Below are 19,414 nucleotides of genomic sequence, written 5' to 3'. Positions count from 1 at the left end.
TTTTTTCTTTAATAAAGTTTTTCAGTGAAAATAAAATAGGTTATATTCTTGCCACACCCTGTTAACTATTCATGATTTTTGTTGCCCATCACATATAAAAGAACGACTAATGCATTCCAGTACCCCATTTATTCTGACTTTTGTTTATCAACTCTGGTTTTCTTGCACCAATAACTTCAGCCAAAATTGACAACATTTAAAAAAGCACAAATCACAAACTAATTTAGAGAATGTGAATAGAACATGCACCATACTCGCTGTAAAAAATTGAGAAAAAGCATCTGTTTGGGCAAATTTGCTAATATCCATATGGTGATATGATTTAATCTTGACACAAACTAGTAAAACGCTTGACAAAGAATTCCGCGGATGTACACGGAAAGCCATGATAGGCCAACAAGATGTTAAAAAAGATCAGTCATGTTTTAAATGAAATACATAATATTGCTAAAAATCTTTCTATGTATAAAAAGTGTTGTCATATGTGTAAATGTTTCAACAGATGAAATTGACAGTGTTGTCAACATAAAACAAAAATGTAAGAAATACACAGTGTTGTCATAGATGTACCCCATACAGATGAAATACAGTGTTGTCACACATGTACTTACAAGTATAATAACCATGTAGTGTTATTATAGACATAGCAACAGAAGATACACACAGTACTGTCATAGATGTATCAACAGTTGAAATATACAGTGCGATCATAAATGCCTCAACAGATGAAATATACAACGCTGTCATAGATGTATCAACAGATGTATGAAATACACAATGTTGTCATAGATGTATCAATGGACTAAACGATGCTTAAAAACTAGTTATGAAGCATTTAAAGGTGCTAAAGCTAAACCTATCAAAGTGAGGACCGCTACAATCAAAAAAATTAGCCAATCCAGCTAACCAGCATAATTATGATTAGATGAATTAATACAACCACCAGTGTACTGGTGCAAGGATGCTAATGAATCATTCTGCTCAATAACATTTGCATTATCACTAACTGAAATAATCTGAAAATTGTGAGGTAATACTACACCATTTATTAGAGGTAGGAGGAGCGGCCATTACAGCAACAATTCTATTGATATCGGTTCATATGTACATTACCTTGTCCAAGCTTCTCCAGTTCTTCCTTAATTATAGGTGTTTGTATTTCCTCAGGGCCAGGGCATCCTCCTACAATACAATTGGGTGGTTTAACTGGGCACCTTCCTACAATACAATTGGGTGGTTTAACTGGACACCCTCCTACAATACAATTGGGTGGTTTAACTGGACACCCTCCTACAATACAATTGGGTAGTTTACCTGGGCCCCCTCTCATAATACAAATGTGTGGTTTACCTGGGCACCCTCCTACAATACAAACAAGTGGTTTAATGGGGCACCCCCTACAATACAAATGGGTGGTTTAACTGGGCATCCTCCTACAATACAAATGGGGGGTTTAACTGGGCACCCTCCTACAATACAAATAAGTAGTTTAACGGGGCACCCTCCTACAATACAATTGGGTGGTTTACCTGGGTCCCCTCTTATAATACAAATGGGTGGTTTACCTGGGCTCCCTCCTACAATACAAATGGGTGGTTTAATGGGGCACCCTCCTACGATACAAATGGGTGGTTTAACTGAGCAACCTCCTACAATACCAATGGGGGGTTTAACTGGGTACCCTCCAACAATACAAATAGGTAGTTTAACGGGGCACCCTCTTACAATACAAATGGGTGGTTTAACTGGGCACCCTCCTACAATACAAATGGTTGGTTTAACAGGGCACCCTCTTACAATACAAATGGGTGGTTTGACATTGGCTTCTACTTGTAGCAGTATAATGCTATATAAAATTGAATCTTGACTTACATTTACCTCTACATACAACTTCCTGGACTTACAATGCGAAATTTGAGCAAATACTTGTTTTGACTTAGGATATCGTTTCCAGCACCTGATATCAGAAATCTTTTCAAACCATTACTTGGTTGTAAGTATATAGAAAAATGATAATATAAATTATCAATCTAATAAAAAAGATATAAAAGGTAAGTTAACTTAAACAATATCGATGGTAAGTTGGTGTAAATTACACAGCGTACCTCTAATACTCACTCTCCACTTCCATGTCTATAGGAAAGTAACAATAAAAACCAGCATTACCGATTACAATTTTATTAATTTAATTTCTGCATTTAGTTTTCTACATAATTTTTTATAATAGATTCTTAATGCTATATACTAGTACTTCAAGTATGTAGCCTTGTTCTTTGAGTCCGCAAACGAATTACCAAAATAAAACTTACTCATATAAAACATTTACTCCAACACATAATAGTTGCGTAATACGAGGCGAATGTCCTAACAGAACAACTTTGACAATACTTGTTAACAGAAAGTTCAGATGATATAGTCTCACAATGAAATGTCTGCTTGTGAAAATATATGCCAGAAACATGTATAAATGTTGTGCCTTATATTTATTTCCATAACCACAAAGACAAAGGATATCAAGCAACTTCCCTTGCATTAAGAAATAATCTACACACTATCTTGTAGTAGCTTTCACTATTTCACTATACTGCCCTGAGCAAGCAAAATGCCCTATCTTGATCTTTGTAAATTGTTCAGCACAAGCGCGTTTTGGTAGAGCCTGGCATCAGTATTAGCAGTATTTCAATTATTTTTTCTGATTATTTTGGTGAGATATCAAACAATTTTTACTAGAAAATTTTTTTGTGAAATTTCAAAATCAAAGAAGTTATTTCACTTAGGGTGTTTTGGTTGCCTAAATTGACAATTTGCTATGCTGGCACTAGGCAATCAAAACGCCCTATCACGGCAGATAGGGCGTTTTGATTGCTTAATTGAACTGGTTTCTCATTGTTAGCTTGCCACAAGGCCTTGCGCTATGAATGGATTATCAAAGGATTACAAGTTTCAATCATGATATTAATCTGCAACTAAATGTCGCTAAATGACTAAAATGACTAAATGTTGCAAATCTTATTACTCATCCAGCCAACACAGGGATTAAAGTCCTGTGATAGCCATCCTTCAGCTCAAAAGTTATGACATGATCAAAGTCTCATTCAAACCTGATGTTATGAAATGAAATGAGCAAGTAAAATAGTAGTTTTAATTTGATCAAACGCTTTCATTGAATATAATTTAAAACAAAAAATTGAGTGCAATAATATCAATATTATAAGAAAGCAAAACCTTTCCATGGACATGTAATTAAAACAAGTTTCTCATCAAATCTCAGAGTCAGATTTTCGAGTCTAGACTTATGTCACTTGGAGACTGTCTTGTCATAATAAATATTTTATGATAAAAAATATAGCAGTAGGATTGAGCATTTAGAAGTGAACTAGCTTATTAAAGCTGCCTTAGAAACCACCAAATATATCTGCTTCAGTTTTGCTTCCCTTTGTTTATATACTATGTGATTACATAATGTCACTCATCATGCCCAACTTTGTGTATGTTCAGGCCAATCAAAACACACTATCTGCAGATAGGGCGTTTTGATTGCCACTTTATGTGTGGTAAATGTGGATAGGGCATTTTGCACATAGTGAAAAGTGCTATTTCTGGTGGTCTCAGAAGTATGAAATTTCGGGACATGTTAGATCTCAACCTAATTTACATATAAGCACAAAAAAGTGAATTTTGAAAAACGGGTCAGATAGGGCGTTTTGCTTGCTTAGGGCAGTATATTCTCATCAGAATGAAAGCAGAATTATAAATACTGTTTATTGAGCTAAAGCTAATGAAATGTCTTCTTAATTTAACTTTTTCATCTCAAGCACAGCAAAAACTTTAGGACTTTATGGAAAATATGACTCTTTTCATAGAAAGTGAATGACATTGTGATAACTCAGGAGAATTATTTATCAAGACAATAATACAACTAAAACTACCATATACTATAATTGTTGAAATGATTTTCTTCTAGCAAGAGAAAAAATACAATAAGTAGCTATACACAAAAATAGATTAACAATAAAATACAACAATGATTAATGACATACGAAATAAATCAAAAATAAAATACATCAATAAATAATAATATACAAATAAAAATGATATAACATACAACAATAAATGAGAATATATAAATTAAGGAAATATTAAAATACAACAATAAATAGTAACATACAAAGTAAAGCAATAATAAAATATAACTGATGATTTATAAATCAGCTTAAGGTAGGGTACTTCCAGGTTAGCATCAAAATTATATACTGAAAACATCTTATAAACCTGTTAACTTTGCATAAAAAATAAGACAACTTTTTATTAATGCCGCATAATACACAATAAAGTTCATTATACCAGAAGAAAATCCGCCTCACCGAGTAATTTGAGAATTTGAACATTCAAGTAGTTCGAGATTTTGAACATTCAAGTAGTTCAAATAAGTAACAGAGAATAGCTGTGGCACCATAAAATACACCAAAGCCTGTTAACACATATTTGTGAACTTTTTGGCATCGCGGTGTAGTTGCTGTGAGCAGATAACTCTCAAGTAAAATTTACAATGGCAAACCACATACACTAATTGTTTATTGTTCAAGAGGTCAAGCATAATGCCTGGTCGGTCTTTTAGAGTGTGAACAACTCCACATTTGTGATAAATGCTCAAAGAGGATTCTGTCAACGATTCATACGCTTCACATTTCATAGTCGATATATTCTTCCTATGACAGCCATACTGCGGTCATTATTGCATTACTAAACTGATATGATTTGGAACTAAGACTCTAACAGAATGTCATGACAAAGGCAGGCATCTATAGAGGCGTACAGCAAAAACCAACACAAGACACAATATAACATACAGGTTGCTACATCACCCACATTTAATATGGATACAAATTTACAGGTAGATATAATAACAATGGTAGCAGTATACATGTTTTTTTTAAAAGTAATCATCCTAAAAGTGAAATAAATACGATGTAGAGAGTATTGCCTCCTACTAGCATGTGCGTGCAATCAATGATATAACAAAAAAGTGTAAATATGATGTGCGCTTAGCCTGGGCATGGCTCTCGTGGGGGATTGGGAGTGAGAGCCTGGGACACATAGCGAAAAAAAGGTAAGATAACTTCTGCAAAACTAGCGACATATATGACGCTCAGACTGATACTAATGGAAGCGTGTCGTTAGATTCAGATCTCACGATGTATTAGATGCGGCGCGTTTAAAAACCTATCGTCATAGTCACGTGACTTGATCTAGTAAAAAGCTATGTTTTTGATAGGTTGGGTGGTTACGTAGTACCCCGTTTGATAATAAAACGATAAGAACCATAGGTTACTATTCTCTTACGTTTTCACGTTAGCAGTTTCATTTCATATACTGATAAAAAATGGAGCCATTCAAAAATTACTATCAAAGCTAGGCATAGTCACACTGAGATCAGAACGGTTTCAAGCTTCACAACATATTATCGCAGGTTTTGACCAATTTATAGTTCTTCCTACTGGCCCCCGGAAAGAGTATTTGCTTTCAGATGGCACTGTTTTGCATTTGTAGGTCCGAGTTGCTCATCATCATAATACTCGCGAGTAAAATAAAACAGATTACTTTTTACTAGATAAACTTTTCTTTACTAGCAGCCTGCAATTCGTTTTTGTTATTCTATTGCTATACGTTTGCATCGTTATTGGGATTTTTTTATTTAATTGATTTAATTTTTTATTATACCTAAATCAAAACATAATTAATTGAATATATAAAATAATATAACTCCCGTGATTGATTTATCATGCAACCTACATTTCATACTTACTAACCAGCATTTGTTTGCTGCCAATTCAGACTAAAAATAATACATAATACTCGCGTAGATCATAATTAAGACCGTCACATGATACTCCTTCGGAAATAATGATTGTGATATTAGCGACTGCAGAAGTCGACTTTTAGAGTTGTCTTCCCCACATGTTGCTATGTGTCCCAGGCTCTCTCTCCCAATCCCCCACGAGAGCCATGCCCAGGCTAACGCGCGCTTGCCTTTGCTTAATTATTTCTACATGGCTTCAAGGACTTTTATTGTAGGAGTTGTCATCACGTGAGTAGTATATAGAGAGCAGATCTACACATAAAAGTGACGGATCCAGCGGGGGGATAGAAAAAGGGGGTTGTGAATTAAATTGGCTAGGGGTGTAGATTGAATCGTGTGGAGTTGAATGAGATGTTGGGGTTTGGGGGGAAATTGTGGTGTAGAGTAGGGGGTTGAATTCGAGGGGTTACGGATCCGCTCCTGGCGTAATCGGCGGATTATCTGTGGATGAGTCATCGGATTAGCGGGGGATGAGTCATCCGATTGAACGCGGATTATCGCGGGATTAGTCGGGGAATCGTCGCGGATTAGTCGGGCGAATCGTCGCCGATTATCGGTGGAATAGTGGGGGTGAATATCTGGGACATCGAGGGCTGGATGGTTTTCCGGAGTGGATCTCGCGGATTATCGAGGAGAGCGAGAGATTACCTAGCGGATGAGTGAGGGGGTTAATATCTGGGACACCGAGGGGTTGATTTTCCGGAGATTGTTATATATTTGAAACATTGAATATATATGAGAAAGTGTTTATGTACAAAGTTATTTTTTGAAGATTTGATGATTTTGTAATGTTGAAGCTCTTGAATGGTTAAGAATTTTAAGGAATTTATTTTCGGTTTTTTTTTGTATTTTTTTGTATGTAAGATTGAAATTTGTTGGAGAAATTAATATGTTGAATGAAAGATCAGTTTTATTACAAAATTATTCACTTTAAAAGATATATTTATATGTATTATTCATTATTTCCATCATCATTTTGTTTCAATAAAAATAAAATAGTTTATGTTTAACTTGAAATATATGAAAATATTCAAGTAGATAGGACACAATAAAGATAATATAGTATAAATGAAACATTGAATATATACATAAGAAAATGTTCATGTACAATCTTTATCAGTACTTCATAATAATTGTACATATACTTATTCTCTGTACTTTATTAACACACCTGATGATCTCTTACAGCACTTTATAATAATTGTACAAATACTTATTCTCAGTACTTTATTAACACTCCTAATGATCTCTTACAGCACTTTATAATAATTATACATATACTTATTCTCTGTACTTTATTAACACACCTGATGATCTCTTACAGCACTTTATAATAATTGTACATATACTTATTCTCAGTACTTTATTAACACACCTGATGATCTCTTACTACACTTTATAATAATTGTACACATACTTATTATCTGTACTTTGTTAACACACCTGGTGATCTCTTACAGCACTTTATAATAATTGTACACATACTTATTCTCTGTACTTTATTAACACTCTTGATGATCTCTTACTACACTTTATAATAATTGTACACATACTTATTATCTGTACTTTGTTAACACACCTGGTGATCTCTTACAGCACTTTATAATAATTGTACATATACTTATTCTCTGTACTTTATTAACACCCCTAATGATCTCTTACAGCACTTTATAATAATTGTACATATACTTATTCTCTGTACTTTATTAACACTCTTGATGATCTCTTACACCACTTTATAATAATTGTACATATACTTAATATCTGTACTTTATTAACACTCTTGATGAACTCTTACAGCACTTTATAATAATTGTACATATACTTATTATCTGTACTTTAATAACACTCCTGATGATCTCTTACTACACTTTATAATAATTGTACATATACTTATTCTCTGTACTTTATTAACACTCCTGATGATCTCTGACAGCACTTTATAATAATTGTACATATACTTATTCTCTGTACTTTATTAACACTCTTGATGATCTTTTACAGCACTTTATAATAATTGTACATATACTTATTCTCTGTACTTTATTAATACTCCTGATGATCTCTTACAGCACTTTATAATAATTGTACACATACTTATTCTCAGTACTTTATTAACACTCCTGATGATCTTTTACAGCACTTTAGAATAATTGTACACATACTTATTCTCTGTACTTTATTAACACTCTTGATGATCTCTTACTACACTTTATAATAATTGTACACATACTTATTCTCAGTATTTTATTAACACTCTTGATGGACTTTTACTACACTTTATAATAATTGTACACATACTTATTCTCTGTACTTTTTTACCACACCTGATGATCTCTTACAGCACTTTATAATAATTGTACATATACTTATTCTCAGTACTTTATTAACACTCTTGATGATCTCTTACAGCACTTTATAATAATTGTACATATACTTATTCTCAGTACTTTATTAACACTCTTGATGATCTCTTACAGTACTTTATAATAATTGTACATATACTTATTCTCTGTACTTTATTAACACTCCTGATGATCTCTTACAGCACTTTATAATAATTGTACATATACTTATTCTCTGTACTTTATTAACACTCTTGATGATCTCTTAATACACTTTATAATAATTGTACATATACTTATTCTCTGTACTTTATTAACACTCTTGATGATCTCTTACTACACTTTATAATAATTGTACATATACTTATTCTCAGTACTTTATTAACACTCCTGATGATCTCTTACAGCACTTTATAATAATTGTACATATACTTATTCTCAGTACTTTATTAACACTCTTGATGATCTCTTACAGCACTTTATAATAATTGTACATATACTTAATATCTGTACTTTATTAACACTCTTGATCTCTTACTACACTTTATAATAATTGTACATATACTTATTCTCTGTACTTTATTAACACTCCTGATGATCTCTGACAGCACTTTATAATAATTGTACATATACTTATTCTCTGTACTTTATTAACACTCTTGATGATCTTTTACAGCACTTTATAATAATTGTACATATACTTATTCTCTGTACTTTATTAATACTCCTGATGATCTCTTACAGCACTTTATAATAATTGTACACATACTTATTCTCAGTACTTTATTAACACTCCTGATGATCTTTTACAGCACTTTAGAATAATTGAACACATACTTATTCTCAGTACTTTATTAACACTCTTGATGATCTCTTAATACACTTTATAATAATTGTACATATACTTATTCTCTGTACTTTATTAACACTCTTGATGATCTCTTACTACACTTTATAATAATTGTACACATACTTATTCTCTGTACTTTTTTACCACACCTGATGATCTCTTACAGCACTTTATAATAATTGTACATATACTTATTCTCAGTACTTTATTAACACTCTTGATGATCTCTTACAGCACTTTATAATAATTGTACATATACTTATTCTCAGTACTTTATTAACACTCTTGATGATCTCTTACAGTACTTTATAATAATTGTACATATACTTATTCTCTGTACTTTATTAACACTCCTGATGATCTCTTACAGCACTTTATAATAATTGTACATATACTTATTCTCTGTACTTTATTAACACTCTTGATGATCTCTTAATACACTTTATAATAATTGTACATATACTTATTCTCTGTACTTTATTAACACTCTTGATGATCTCTTACTACACTTTATAATAATTGTACATATACTTATTCTCAGTACTTTATTAACACTCCTGATGATCTCTTACAGCACTTTATAATAATTGTACACATACTTATTCTCTGTACTTTTTTACCACACCTGATGATCTCTTACAGCACTTTATAATAATTGTACATATACTTATTCTCAGTACTTTATTAACACTCTTGATGATCTCTTACAGCACTTTATAATAATTGTACATATACTTATTCTCAGTACTTTATTAACACTCCTAATGATCTCTTACAGCACTTTATAATAATTGTACATATACTTATTCTCTGTACTTTATTAACACTCTTGATGATCTCTTAATACACTTTATAATAATTGTACATATACTTATTCTCTGTACTTTATTAACACTCTTGATGATCTCTTACTACACTTTATAATAATTGTACATATACTTATTCTCAGTACTTTATTAACACTCCTGATGATCTCTTACAGCACTTTATAATAATTGTACATATACTTATTCTCAGTACTTTATTAACACACCTGATGATCTCTTACAGCACTTTATAATAATTGTACATATACTTATTCTCTGTACTTTATTAATACTCCTGATGATCTCTTACAGCACTTTATAATAATTGTACACATACTTATTCTCAGTACTTTATTAACACTCTTGATGATCTCTTACAGCACTTTATAATAATTGTACATATACTTATTCTCAGTACTTTATTAACACTCCTAATGATCTCTTACAGCACTTTATAATAATTATACATATACTTATTCTCAGTACTTTATTAACACTCCTAATGATCTCTTACAGCACTTTATAATAATTATACATATACTTATTCTCAGTACTTTATTAACACTCTTGATGATCTCTTACAGCACTTTATAATAATTGTACATATACTTAATATCTGTACTTTATTAACACTTTTGATGATCTCTTACTACACTTTATAATAATTGTACATATACTTATTCTCTGTACTTTATTAACACTCCTGATGATCTCTGACAGCACTTTATAATAATTGTACATATACTTATTCTCTGTACTTTATTAACACTCTTGATGATCTTTTACAGCACTTTATAATAATTGTACATATACTTATTCTCTGTACTTTATTAATACTCCTGATGATCTCTTACAGCACTTTATAATAATTGTACACATACTTATTCTCAGTACTTTATTAACACTCCTGATGATCTTTTACAGCACTTTAGAATAATTGAACACATACTTATTCTCAGTACTTTATTAACACTCTTGATGATCTCTTAATACACTTTATAATAATTGTACATATACTTATTCTCTGTACTTTATTAACACTCTTGATGATCTCTTACTACACTTTATAATAATTGTACACATACTTATTCTCTGTACTTTTTTACCACACCTGATGATCTCTTACAGCACTTTATAATAATTGTACATATACTTATTCTCAGTACTTTATTAACACTCTTGATGATCTCTTACAGCACTTTATAATAATTGTACATATACTTATTCTCAGTACTTTATTAACACTCTTGATGATCTCTTACAGTACTTTATAATAATTGTACATATACTTATTCTCTGTACTTTATTAACACTCCTGATGATCTCTTACAGCACTTTATAATAATTGTACATATACTTATTCTCTGTACTTTATTAACACTCTTGATGATCTCTTAATACACTTTATAATAATTGTACATATACTTATTCTCTGTACTTTATTAACACTCTTGATGATCTCTTACTACACTTTATAATAATTGTACATATACTTATTCTCAGTACTTTATTAACACTCCTGATGATCTCTTACAGCACTTTATAATAATTGTACACATACTTATTCTCTGTACTTTTTTACCACACCTGATGATCTCTTACAGCACTTTATAATAATTGTACATATACTTATTCTCAGTACTTTATTAACACTCTTGATGATCTCTTACAGCACTTTATAATAATTGTACATATACTTATTCTCAGTACTTTATTAACACTCCTAATGATCTCTTACAGCACTTTATAATAATTATACATATACTTATTCTCAGTACTTTATTAACACTCCTAATGATCTCTTACAGTACTTTATAATAATTGTACACATACTTATTCTCTGTACTTTATTAACACTCTTGATGATCTCTTACAGCACTTTATAATAATTGTACACATACTTATTCTCAGTACTTTATTAACACTCCTGATGATCTCTTAATACACTTTATAATAATTGTACATATACTTATTCTCTGTACTTTATTAACACTCTTGATGATCTCTTACTACACTTTATAATAATTGTACATATACTTATTCTCTGTACTTTATTAACACTCTTGATGATCTCTTACTACACTTTATAATAATTGTACACATACTTATTCTCAGTACTTTATTAACACTCCTGATGATCTCTTAATACACTTTATAATAATTGTACATATACTTATTCTCTGTACTTTATTAACACTCTTGATGATCTCTTACTACACTTTATAATAATTATACATATACTTATTCTCTGTACTTTATTAACAATCCTGATGATCTCTTACAGCACTTTATAATAATTGTACATATACTTATTCTCAGTACTTTATTAACACTCTTGATGATCTCTTACAGTACTTTATAATAATTGTACATATACTTATTCTCTGTACTTTATTAACACTCCTGATGATCTCTTACAGCACTTTATAATAATTGTACATATACTTATTCTCTGTACTTTATTAACACTCTTGATGATCTCTTAATACACTTTATAATAATTGTACATATACTTATTCTCTGTACTTTATTAACACTCTTGATGATCTCTTACTACACTTTATAATAATTGTACATATACTTATTCTCAGTACTTTATTAACACTCCTGATGATCTCTTACAGCACTTTATAATAATTGTACATATACTTATTCTCAGTACTTTATTAACACTCTTGATGATCTCTTACAGCACTTTATAATAATTGTACATATACTTAATATCTGTACTTTATTAACACTCTTGATGAACTCTTACAGCACTTTATAATAATTGTACATATACTTATTATCTGTACTTTGTTAACACACCTGATGATCTCTTACAACACTTTATAATAATTGTACATATACTTATTCTCTGTACTTTATTAACACTCTTGATGATCTCTTACAGCACTTTATAATAATTGTACATATACTTAATATCTGTACTTTATTAACACTCTTGATGAACTTTTACAGAACTTTATAATAATTGTACATATACTTATTATCTGTACTTTAATAACACTCCTGATGATCTCTTACTACACTTTATAATAATTGTACATATACTTATTCTCTGTACTTTATTAACAATCCTGATGATCTCTGACAGCACTTTATAATAATTGTACATATACTTATTCTCTGTACTTTATTAACACTCTTGATGATCTCTTACAGCACTTTATAATAATTGTACATATACTTATTCTCTGTACTTTATTAATACTCCTGATGTTCTCTTACAGCACTTTATAATAATTGTACACATACTTATTCTCAGTACGTTATTAACACTCCTGATGATCTTTTACAGCACTTTAGAATAATTGTACACATACTTATTCTCTGTACTTTATTAACACTCTTGATGATCTCTTACTACACTTTATAATAATTGTACACATACTTATTCTCTGTATTTTATTAACACTCTTGATGGTCTTTTACTACACTTTATAATAATTGTACACATACTTATTCTCTGTACTTTTTTACCACACCTGATGATCTCTTACAGCACTTTATAATAATTGTACATATACTTATTCTCAGTACTTTATTAACACTCTTGATGATCTTTTACAGCACTTTATAATAATTGTACATATACTTATTCTCTGTACTTTATTAACACTCCTGATCTTTAATTAAATTAAACTAGTAGACTTGCTAGCATCACATTCTAACTGATATCTTCAAAATATGGAAAAGACTGTGAAGTGATATATAATACACAATCTTTCGATAAAATCATGACAAAATACTTTTGGTAAAGAGAACCCTGTTATCATTCATCAATCTTTGAGAGAATAAATGATACATACTACATTTATTCAAAACAATACATATATTCATTTTCTTTATATTCTCTTCAAAACGAATACTTACCTATACCTACCTTAGTACAATTCCTCCATCTGTCCATTGGGCCTTCTTTTTTTTTGCTCATCCCTCTATTTACTGGGCAAGAGACTGTTATGGAATGGTTAAGCCAAACCAAACAGGAGAATTCCATAAGCAAGCCTAGGAAAACACTCAGGTCGATTGCCAAGGCGCTTGTCCACACGACAGCCTGAACACAGCGACACTCAACGAACTTAATCGCGAGTAGCCGGCTAACAGAATTCTAGCTGAAGCATACAAGCCTTATGGTATCAACGCTCGATTGCCCCAAAATCTCAATCTGTATATAAGTAGGCATCAGGAGCAGGACTAAGTGATGAAAAGGAAAATTACACTGAGCAAGCTTCTCATACAGAGTATTGAAGAATAGTGGCATATCCAACAGAATCAATGAAGCGAAAATAGTAAACAGATTTTCGCGAAATTGAATTTCGCGAAATTGAATTTCGCGAAAGTGAATTTCGCGAAATTACACATTATATATATTATATAGTCAACTTTCGCGAAATTGAATTTCGCGAAAGTGAATTTCGCGAAATTGGATTTCGCGAAATTGGATTTCGCGAAATTACACATATATATTATATAGTAGACTTTCGCGAAATTGAATTTCGCGAAAGTGAATTTCGCGAAATTGGATTTCGCGAAATTACACATATATATTATATAGTAGACTTTCGCGAAATCCAATTTCGCGAAAGTGAATTTCGCGAAATTGGATTTCGCGAAATTACACATTATATATATATTATATAGTCAACTTTCGCGAAATTGAATTTCGCGAAAGTGAATTTCGCGAAATTACACATTATATATATTATATAGTCAACTTTCGCGAAATTGAATTTCGCGAAAGTGAATTTCGCGAAATTGGATTTCGCGAAATTGGATTTCGCGAAATTACACATATATATTATATAGTAGACTTTCGCGAAATTGAATTTCGCGAAAGTGAATTTCGCGAAATTGGATTTCGCGAAATTGGATTTCGCGAAATTGGATTTCGCGAAAGTTGACTATATAATATATATGTGTAATTTCGCGAAATCCAATTTCGCGAAATCCAATTTCGCGAAAGTTGACTATATAATATATATAATGTGTAATTTCGCGAAATTCACTTTCGCGAAATTCAATTTCGCGAAAGTTGACTATATAATATATATATATAATGTGTAATTTCGCGAAATCCAATTTCGCGAAAGTTGACTATATAATATATATAATGTGTAATTTCGCGAAATTCACTTTCGTGAAATTCAATTTCGCGGAAATCTGTTTACTATTTTCGCTTCATTGATTCCGTTGGATACGCCACTATTCTTCAATACTCTGTATAAGAAGCTTGCTCAGTGTAATTTTCCTTTTCATCACTTAGTCCTGCTCCTGATGCCTACTTATATACAGATTGAGATTTTGGGGCAATCGAGCGTTGATACCATAAGGCTTGTATGCTTCAGCTAGAATTCTGTTAGCCGGCTACTCGCGATTAAGTTCGTTGAGTGTCGCTGTGTTCAGGCTGTCGTGTGGACAAGCGCCTTGGCAATCGACCGAGTGTTTTCCTAGGCTTGCCTATGGAATTCTCCTGTTTGGTTTGGCTTAACCATTCCATAACAGTCTCTTGCCCAGTAAATAGAGGGATGAGCAAAAAAAAAGAAGGCCCAATGGACAGATGGAGGAATTGTACTAAGGTAGGTATAGGTAAGTATTCGTTTTGAAGAGAATATAAAGAAAATGAATATATGTATTGTTTTGAATAAATGTAGTATGTATCATTTATTCTCTCAAAGATTGATGAATGATAACAGGGTTCTCTTTACCAAAAGTATTTTGTCATGATTTTATCGAAAGATTGTGTATTATATATCACTTCACAGTCTTTTCCATATTTTGAAGATATCAGTTAGAATGTGATGCTAGCAAGTCTACTAGTTTAATTTAATTAAAGATCAGGAGTGTTAATAAAGTACAGAGAATAAGTATATGTACAATTATTATAAAGTGCTGTAAGAGATCATCAGGTGTGGTAAAAAAGTACAGAGAATAAGTATGTGTACAATTATTATAAAGTGTAGTAAAAGACCATCAAGAGTGTTAATAAAATACAGAGAATAAGTATGTGTACAATTATTATAAAGTGTAGTAAGAGATCATCAAGAGTGTTAATAAAGTACAGAGAATAAGTATGTGTACAATTATTCTAAAGTGCTGTAAAAGATCATCAGGAGTGTTAATAAAGTACTGAGAATAAGTATGTGTACAATTATTATAAAGTGCTGTAAGAGAACATCAGGAGTATTAATAAAGTACAGAGAATAAGTATATGTACAATTATTATAAAGTGCTGTAAGAGATCATCAAGAGTGTTAATAAAGTACAGAGAATAAGTATATGTACAATTATTATAAAGTGCTGTCAGAGATCATCAGGATTGTTAATAAAGTACAGAGAATAAGTATATGTACAATTATTATAAAGTGTAGTAAGAGATCATCAGGAGTGTTATTAAAGTACAGATAATAAGTATATGTACAATTATTATAAAGTTCTGTAAGAGTTCATCAAAAGTGTTAATAAAGTACAGATATTAAGTATATGTACAATTATTATAAAGTGCTGTAAGAGATCATCAAGAGTGTTAATAAAGTACAGAGAATAAGTATATGTACAATTATTATAAAGTGTTGTAAGAGATCATCAGGTGTGTTAACAAAGTACAGATAATAAGTATATGTACAATTATTATAAAGTGCTGTAAGAGTTCATCAAGAGTGTTAATAAAGTACAGATATTAAGTATACGTACAATTATTATAAAGTGCTGTAAGAGATCATCAAGAGTGTTAATAAAGTACTGAGAATAAGTATATGTACAATTATTATAAAGTGCTGTAAGAGATCATCAGGAGTGTTAATAAAGTACTGAGAATAAGTATATGTACAATTATTATAAAGTGTATTAAGAGATCATCAAGAGTGTTAATAAAGTACAGAGAATAAGTATATGTACAATTATTATAAAGTGCTGTAAGAGATCATCAGGAGTGTTAATAAAGTACAGAGAATAAGTATATGTACAATTATTATAAAGTACTGTAAGAGATCATCAAGAGTGTTAATAAAGTACAGAGAATAAGTATATGTACAATTATTATAAAGTGTAGTAAGAGATCATCAAGAGTGTTAATAAAGTACAGAGAATAAGTATATGTACAATTATTATAAAGTGTATTAAGAGATCATCAGGAGTGTTAATAAAGTACTGAGAATAAGTATATGTACAATTATTATAAAGTGCTGTAAGAGATCATTAGGGGTGTTAATAAAGTACAGATATTAAGTATATGTACAATTATTATAAAGTGGTGTAAGAGATCATCAAGAGTGTTAATAAAGTACAGAGAATAAGTATATGTACAATTATTATAAAGTGCTGTAAGAGATCATTAGGGGTGTTAATAAAGTACAGAGAATAAGTATATGTACAATTATTATAAAGTGCTGTAAGAGATCACCAGGTGTGTTAACAAAGTACAGATAATAAGTATGTGTACAATTATTATAAAGTGTAGTAAGAGATCATCAAGAGTGTTAATAAAGTACTGAGAATAAGTATGTGTACAATTATTATAAAGTGCTGTAAGAGATCACCAGGTGTGTTAACAAAGTACAGATAATAAGTATGTGTACAATTATTATAAAGTGTAGTAAGAGATCATCAGGTGTGTTAATAAAGTACTGAGAATAAGTATATGTACAATTATTATAAAGTGCTGTAAGAGATCATCAGGTGTGTTAATAAAGTACAGAGAATAAGTATATGTATAATTATTATAAAGTGCTGTAAGAGATCATTAGGAGTGTTAATAAAGTACTGAGAATAAGTATTTGTACAATTATTATAAAGTGCTGTAAGAGATCATCAGGTGTGTTAATAAAGTACTGAGAATAAGTATATGTACAATTATTATAAAGTGCTGTAAGAGATCATCAGGTGTGTTAATAAAGTACAGAGAATAAGTATATGTACAATTATTATGAAGTACTGATAAAGATTGTACATGAACATTTTCTTATGTATATATTCAATGTTTCATTTATACTATATTATCTTTATTGTGTCCTATCTACTTGAATATTTTCATATATTTCAAGTTAAACATAAACTATTTTATTTTTATTGAAACAAAATGATGATGGAAATAATGAATAATACATATAAATATATCTTTTAAAGTGAATAATTTTGTAATAAAACTGATCTTTCATTCAACATATTAATTTCTCCAACAAATTTCAATCTTACATACAAAAAAATACAAAAAAAAAATCGAAAATAAATTCCTTAAAATTCTTAACCATTCAAGAGCTTCAACATTACAAAATCATCAAATCTTCAAAAAATAACTTTGTACATAAACACTTTCTCATATATATTCAATGTTTCAAATATATAACAATCTCCGGAAAATCAACCCCTCGGTGTCCCAGATATTAACCCCCTCACTCATCCGCTAGGTAATCTCTCGCTCTCCTCGATAATCCGCGAGATCCACTCCGGAAAACCATCCAGCCCTCGATGTCCCAGATATTCACCCCCACTATTCCACCGATAATCGGCGACGATTCGCCCGACTAATCCGCGACGATTCCCCCGACTAATCCCGCGATAATCCGCGTTCAATCGGATGACTCATCCCCCGCTAATCCGATGACTCATCCACAGATAATCCGCCGATTACGCCAGGAGCGGATCCGTAACCCCTCGAATTCAACCCCCTACTCTACACCACAATTTCCCCCCAAACCCCAACATCTCATTCAACTCCACACGATTCAATCTACACCCCTAGCCAATTTAATTCACAACCCCCTTTTTCTATCCCCCCGCTGGATCCGTCACTTTTATGTGTAGATCTGCTCTCTATATACTACTCACGTGCAAGCACAAGTCAAAGAAAACCACAGATAACACTATCTCCTTCACACAAAAATGGTTGCCATACTAGAGACTGCTTCAGTTCACAATATAAAGATTGTCAAGCATATTATACAGCGCACCCTCGAGATACGATGTTAATCCGTTCCAAAGCTGGCATCGTGTGGCGAAAAAATCGTATGTCCGGGTATAGAAACCACTGTAATTATACAATGAAAAAAAGAAGGTAAAAATCGTCCAAAGTTTTATAAAAATGCTGTACATATTGAAAATTAGTAACAAAACAGTATGTTAACTTTAGTAACTATAGTTACCTACAGTAGCTGCATTGTATTAAGTGCACCTAATGATTATAATCTGCAATATTGTAAAATTGTAATCTGTGTACCAAATGCAGATCATGTAGTAACAAGTTCTTACCCAAAAGGTATGCGTAACATAAACATTGAATTCACTTCAAATAAGTTTAGCTTGCCAAACTCACCCTTAAAACCAAGTTTTAGTATGTATTTTGAACTATCTTAATGAATTTCAACTTTTTATCACGAAATTTTATCCTTCATAAGTTTCTGTCTTCACTTTCGTTATAAAATTTAGCGTGTCTGGTTGATATATTTTTCGACCAGAATTCAATAAAAAAGGCCGAGCGATGCAGTTTTCAAAAGCGGCCTCTCGCACACCTGACCATTTAATGGCTACCTAAAAGAAAAATGAAATTTTA

General features: G+C 31.2%; 1 protein-coding gene across 1 annotated transcript in view; it reads right to left on the bottom strand.

Moving 5' to 3' along the window:
• Window positions 1-19,414, bottom strand: part of LOC137399346 (serine-rich adhesin for platelets-like) — a 28,390-nt gene that overhangs the window by 2,162 nt on the left and 6,814 nt on the right. Inside the window, exon 3 of the mRNA XM_068085424.1 lies at window positions 1,114-1,182. Coding sequence (XP_067941525.1) covers window positions 1,114-1,182 — 69 coding nt within the window. The remainder of the gene's footprint in view (window positions 1-1,113; window positions 1,183-19,414) is intronic.

The sequence above is a fragment of the Watersipora subatra genome, chromosome 7 (genome assembly GCF_963576615.1).
Source record: "Watersipora subatra chromosome 7, tzWatSuba1.1, whole genome shotgun sequence".
Classification (NCBI taxonomy): Eukaryota; Metazoa; Bryozoa; class Gymnolaemata; order Cheilostomatida; family Watersiporidae; genus Watersipora; species Watersipora subatra.
The sequence above is the reverse complement of the archived record's forward strand: the minus strand, read 5'-3'. Positions and strand labels throughout refer to the sequence as shown.